Raw genomic sequence first — 6,631 nt, 5'->3', positions numbered from 1 at the left:
TTTAACATTTATGCATTGGCGTCCTATTTTTGTTTTGCACTATCATATTACCTAAAAGATTGCTAACTGTCCTAATAAGTGACATTAATCACCTAGAAAATAAGGTTGATTATCTCATACAACTTGTTAAAATACACGGATAATGTAAAATCTTTTTATGTTGTCGGTATATAAAAGTTAATACTTAAAAATAACTTCCAATGAATTCAGAGTAAGCCCAAATGAGATCTTATATATCCATTTTCCGAAAACCCTAAAAAGGAGATATGAAAGATATTATCGAATTTTCTAACTTCTACAGAGCTAGGAGCTATAGTTGAGAGAGGTCCCTCGGTATATATCTTTAATCGTTCTTCACTTACTTAAGCCTAACCATCAATTAATGAGTATAAGTACTAATTTAGGCCGTGGATACGTAGGGGACCCCTCACTACGGGAAATTGGTCCCTTTTAATTTCAATATGATATACTAATAAAAGTTTTCCAGAAAGATACTTTTTCGAATTGGAATCACTTATTGGTGTTTAGTTATCTAAAACAAACATTTTCCTCCCAAGAGAAATAGTTTGGTGGAAGACAAGTTCTTTAAGGGCATATACATGTTATTTCATCTTACAACTATATCAGTTATTAGTCTTATTAATAATTTGTTTAGACCGAAATTTGTAAATTATATTCATTCTTTACAACTAATGACAATCACCAAACGCCATTAGGCCCATCCCCTTTACTATTATTGGGAAATCATAACCCAACACCAAAAAATAAGTTAAAAGATTGTTGTCGCCGTTAATATTATTTATAGCTCTTTCCTCCATTTGCTTTGGTTGTGTTTAACCGCAGCTGAAGACAAAGAAAAGAGTTTTTTAGCAATTTTTCTCAAAAATCTCATTTTAGATACGATATCTTATTTCATGCCTAAGAGGACCATCGTTTTCCCTTTTCATAATCACAATTAATTTACATAGATATAGCTAGCTACGGTCCAACCCATTTTGAAATTCTTCGATCCAAATTATGCCACGTTCTTCATGTTGAGTTTTCGCACGAATTTGACAACTACAGGTAATTATTGTTTAACTTTTGGCATTTTATAATCGAAGATGGTCCACCAGAATGCGACCCCTTGAAACCCCTTTCTCTTTTCAACCTTAGTAACCATTACTCCCTCCGATCTATTACTTAGTTGTCACTTACGATTTTGCTCGTCCTTGATAGAATATATTACTGCCCCGTCCCAATTAAAGCATTTTAGTTTGACTTGGCACAAAATTTAAGGAATAAAAAGGAATTTTTGAATTTTATAGTTTTAAATTAAAGATGTGTGTAATGTACTAACACGTTCTTTGAATCGTGGTTTTAAACTAGTCATGTATGATGTTTGAATTGTTAACTTACTAAATATACAAAGAGACACTCTTTTTGGTACAGAAAAAAAAACAAAGTGAGATACTTAAATTGGGATAGAGGGAGTAATAAGTATTGTTTGATTAAGTTGCTCTTATTAACTTTTTGATCGCTTAATCTTTTTGCTTCTTTCTAGAATATTTATTACTCTCTTTGTTCACTATTTCAAAAATAGATTTTCATTTTTACTTGTTCACTATCGCATATCAAGAGAAAAATAATTTATTTTTCCTGTTTACCCTTAGCATTAATTACTCATTCCAAATTATTTTTCAAATCCAATTCAAATATACACCAATTAATATGGGTATCATGGTAAAATATGCATTTCATTTTTTATTTCTTAAGGGGCGTACAAAGTTCATAGTGAATAAGTAAAAGTGAACAGAGAGAGTACGATAGTAAGGATACAATTGAAAAAAGAATACCCCTTCCGTCCCAAAAAGATTGTCCTCTTTTGACTTGGCACAAAGTTTAAAAAATGAAGGAGAACTTTTAAAATGTGTGATCCAAAACAAGCCTTAGATATTTGTGTGGCTGTAAATTATCTCATAAAGTTAAATTTTTTCTAAATACAGAAAGGGGACAATCTTTTTGAGAAAGCAGGAGTAATTAATTTTATTTTATTAGAATAATTAATTTTATTTTATTTTTTAAAATGACAAGTATTTCAAATAACTATTTTTAGCAAAAGCTACAAGTAAATAAGACCGCAGAAGACACATTTTGCCATTGGATAAATCTTATTGAAAAAAAAGATCCTTATGCATTTCAATTTTGATTTAGAGCGAACATGTATTGTCAAGTTTTCAAAGTTTGATTTATTTCTTTTAAATATATATATATATATATATATATATATATATATATACACACACAAACTGCGAGAAATGGCAAGATTAAATGAGTCACTTCAATTTACAATTAGTCTAATTTAAGTATACAATAAGTTTAGCTATTTAAATGAGATTGTGACGTTCGGACCAGTTTGCGAACATCTCGACTAATTTCACCGCATACCTACCATCCCCACTGGCAACAGGTATCAGATAACTCTATCACCAAGGCTAGAAAAGATGAGAAGAAATCACCCAGTGTTTTTGTCTCTGCTGGGATTTGAACATTTGACTTCATGGTAATCAACCCAGTTCATTGACCACTAGGATTAAAAAAAAAAAAAAAAAAAAAAAAAAAAAAAGAGAGCGAGAGAGAGATTATTACGGGCTCATCCAGATAAAATCTAAAGCTTGAAATTTACTATAAAAATTTAATGACCGTTTGTTCATGACTTTTATTTCATTTTTCAACTTCAATTTGGAACGTTATTTGCAAATCGATGGCTGACTTATAATTTTGTTCATTATTTCAGCTTCAACTTGAAATAGAGAATTTGAACCAGAAAAACTGTTTTGAAAGTATTTCGAGTGAACTAATTATATTCAATCACAAAATTTCAATATTTTTTAAAAGTGAAATTCAGGTTCAAACACAATAATATCAAAATATACTTTTGCAACTTCAAAAAAATCCATATTTTCCAAATGGCTTCTAAATAAGTATTTGTTTTACAATCTGGTACATCGTTTTAACTTCTACTTAAAATAGAGAATTTGAAGATTCAAAAATTGATTTGATGAGTATTTTAACTGAAATAATAGTTTTCGCTCCCAAAACGTCTAGTTTTTTCAAGTAAAATGTATTACAAAAAACAAAAATAGGTAATTTATTATTGATCACTCCGCCTTAAATTATTTGTCTCGGTTATTAAAATAGTTGTTTCAAATTGTTTGTCGTTTAAGGAATTCAAGACACAATTAATTATTTTTTCCACATTTTACCATTCGAAATTTTTTGTCACTAATGGAGATGATACATGAATAAAATAAACATTTAATAGAGAGAAATTATAACTTAGGCATAAATAAGGGTAAAATTAATCAAATAACCCTCCAAATTAATATTTTTGAGGAGCGTGTAAAATAAGAAAATGATAAATAATTTGAGATGGAGGGAGTAAAATCAATGTCCACAAAAAGTTGATCAAGTTTTGCGATTACCAGTTGTTCACTTTTTCCACGTGTGTCTTTTTAGATTCTAATCGATTAATGGCCCAGCTAAAGGGTTCAATTAATTTCAATAATTGATCGAGCTTAGGGCATACCTTAAAATTAGACTTGACTAGTGTTTTAAAAGGCACAGGGGTAAGGTTAGGCGTTTTGTATATGCCTCGCCCAGGCGTAAGCTCTGAGGCAAGGGCGGTAAGCCCCACAAGTATTTAATTTTTAATATTTTATAAATTAATAAAATAAACATATAAGTAAAAAGTACATTAATATTATTTAAAATAAAAAATAATAAAATTAGTAGAAAAATGTATATATCTATTATTAACATGCTAACATGTGCATCAACCATTAAAAAATAATCTTGAAAATGTGAATGACGTAAGATGCATTACACAATAACATGACTATGATGAAACTTAATTAGAGTTGTAAAAATGATACTCTGTCCTAATAACTCAAAGATAAAAATGACAATAATATAAAGTTATTATTTTAAAACCTAAATTGCGATAACACTTCCAATCATTTCAGGAACGATAATCATGTTCCTCAAGCGAGTTTTGACAGACTCTGGCTTTTCACCTGGTGGAGCCTCGCGTTTCGCCTTCCGCAGCTTCTTGATCAGTGTCATCGGCTTCCTCTTCAAACCTCTTTGAAACCTTCTACGAGGACGAGCATTGAAGAGCTTAACGAGTTCATCAGTAGACATATCGAGAAGAGCATCGAGATCGACTCCTCTGTAACTAAACTTCTTAAATGTTCTCTTCCTTGGCTGTCCGGCTGTCACATCAGCTTCAACGTCCGCCATGGCTGTCGTTACATCACTTCGGTAGTAAAGTACGTTAGTGTTATATTAACATATAATTTTGAAAAAAAGTCTTTCGAATAATTTCTGAGACCTCCCTTCAAGTTTGTCTCTATAAAACAATTCTCCCTTGTGGTTTGAATATTACATTTACCTTGTTATAGGACTCATTAAAATTGTATATTTGATAGATAGAAAGACAAATATTGGTTAACAACAATCAGATTTCAGTTAATTGTAATACACACAACTTGATCAGACAATGAAATTTGTTTCTTCCCTAAAAACAGCAAACATCCAGAGACTATGACTCTTATCACAAAGGAAAAAAATCATACCCACTAAGAACAATCGAACTAGCACGTACTATATATCTTAGATCTACTCCCTGCATGCGAAGTAAATTAAAGTTCAAGAATTTTTCATGTTAGCTGCTAATACATTTAGAAGATCTGAGTAGTGAAAACTCATGTCTCCCAACGTATTGTCCGGAAAGTCTTGATGATCAATTGGCTGCGATGATAGCTGAGTATATTCAAACCCATTGTTGAAATCGGCCTCTAACTTCTCCGGATGACTTGAAATTCCATCTCCATATTCATCAATACTTAAACCTAAACGGTCTGTGTGATGGCCAACAACGCTCTTCTGCACGTCCTCGTTTGCTTGCAATAGCTCAGACTTGAAAGGCATGGGCTTTGGGAAGAAGCCATTTAAAGCCTGTTCCAAAAAGCCCGAATCAGAAGGAACTATAGGAAAGGAATCCAAGCCCAAATCAGCTAAAGGAAAGCTAAAGATAGGGTTTCTTGTAGCTATTGGATTCGTTGAACATGTCTCATGATTCACCATATAATTATAAGATGACGAAGATCCCGTGAAGGTGATATTCGCCGTTGAAGAATCTGTGCTACACCCATTAAACATGAGAGGAAGTTGTTCATCACAAGGGGCATAATTGATGTTCAAATCAGTGTTTGAAGAAAGGGACGACTTCGAGGAGGAGTTGAGAATTTCATGAAAGAGAAACATGTTCAAATAATTATTGCTTTTCTCTGCGTACACTGTACTCTTCCCAGACTCCACTTGTGGGATCACACTAGGTATATTGTTGTCTATTGCGTTCGTCCCAAAGAAGTCCCCACCTGATGATTTGGGGTGACTTGACTGAAAGAACTGTCTGATCGGTAAGTCCTTAAGTGATAGCTGATGATGATTAACTGTTTTAGTAGAAGTATAGTTTAAGAAAGGAGTATTTAGAAAACTATGAGGAGGAGAAACAAAGTTAGTTCTTGCTTTAAGACCACGCATGGCTCGAGCAGCACAATCATAGGCACAAGCTGCTTCCTCAGCTGTGTCAAAAGTTCCCAACCACTTCCTCTCTTTGGACTTAGGGTCGCGAATCTCCGCCGCGTACCGGCCCCAAGGACGGCGACGAACACCACGGTATCTCATGGTTCCAGCAGCACCACCACCACCACTGCCCTTGAGTGTTCTCTTGTTGGTGCCACCACATCTCTTAAATAGGGTGCTAGAAATGTTTGTTTGAAGAGGCTTGATGGCATCTTCCATTTTGATCAATGATTTGCTATGTGTAATAATACAGAAGTAACACTTCTAAGGAAAAATATTCACTTGTATCAAGAAAGGTGCCGTTGCATATATATATAGAGAGAGAGAGAGAGTATAATGTAGTTGGGTCCGTGGAATTATACTGAACTTGTATGGGTCCGCGGAATTATATTGAACTTGTATTTATAATAGTGCATGCATTTATGGGGAGAATTTACGGGCTGCAGTTGACAACTATCGCAAATTAAATTGATAGTATAAAGAATTAACTCAATACATAAATACTCTATGCTGCACACGGTTTCTTGAGATATTTAATTAGAAAACCTGATACTCCAGTTTTTTATGCAGGGAGGATTTATGTTCGCTGCCTAACTAGATACTCTCTAAGTCCCAATTTATGTGGCACAGTTCGGATTTTTTAAAGTCAAATGTTTTAATTTTGACTGTGAATTCGGACATATGATCTTGGGCGAATTTCAGAAACCACTATAGTTTGGAGCCTAATTGATTACCATTGTCAGTTATATTTCACTATTTACCGTTCTCAGCAATTCTTCAGTTACCTGGCGCATGTATTTATTATATTTGTTCGCGTAACTAATATAGCCTCTGTCAACTGTATTCATTCGCCTACGAATACATCCTGTATCAGCTGTATTCGTTTAAGCAACTAATATAACCAAGGCGAAATCAGAAAATACAGGAGTGTATACAAGGATACAAACAAAAAAAATATAAGGGTGTACGTACATGAATTTGCATCAAAATTATTATAGATACA

The 6,631-nt window shown here is 33.1% G+C and overlaps 2 protein-coding genes across 2 annotated transcripts; both read right to left on the bottom strand.

Moving 5' to 3' along the window:
• Positions 1-3,957: 3,957 nt before the first annotated feature.
• LOC132060787 (small ribosomal subunit protein uS19-like) lies at positions 3,958-4,312 on the bottom strand. Its single transcript, XM_059453706.1, has one exon. It carries the CDS (start codon positions 4,279-4,281, stop codon positions 3,973-3,975), a length of 309 nt encoding a protein of 102 aa, XP_059309689.1. The 5' UTR covers positions 4,282-4,312; the 3' UTR covers positions 3,958-3,972.
• Positions 4,313-4,378: 66 nt separating this feature from the next.
• On the bottom strand, positions 4,379-5,989 carry LOC132060786 (ethylene-responsive transcription factor ABI4-like). The gene has a single exon (XM_059453705.1). It carries the CDS (start codon positions 5,845-5,847, stop codon positions 4,690-4,692), a length of 1,158 nt encoding a protein of 385 aa, XP_059309688.1. The 5' UTR covers positions 5,848-5,989; the 3' UTR covers positions 4,379-4,689.
• Between the last annotated feature and the right edge of the window lie 642 nt (positions 5,990-6,631).

This window comes from Lycium ferocissimum, chromosome 6, assembly GCF_029784015.1.
Source record: "Lycium ferocissimum isolate CSIRO_LF1 chromosome 6, AGI_CSIRO_Lferr_CH_V1, whole genome shotgun sequence".
In the NCBI taxonomy this organism is placed as follows: Eukaryota; Viridiplantae; Streptophyta; class Magnoliopsida; order Solanales; family Solanaceae; genus Lycium; species Lycium ferocissimum.
The sequence above is the reverse complement of the archived record's forward strand: the minus strand, read 5'-3'. Positions and strand labels throughout refer to the sequence as shown.

What these genes read in the sequence shown, in the direction of transcription:
- LOC132060787 (XM_059453706.1), bottom strand. Translation starts at nt 4,281, where the DNA reads ATGGCGGACGTTGAAGCTGATGTGACAGCCGGACAGCCAAGGAAGAGA.
- LOC132060786 (XM_059453705.1), bottom strand. Translation starts at nt 5,847, where the DNA reads ATGGAAGATGCCATCAAGCCTCTTCAAACAAACATTTCTAGCACCCTA.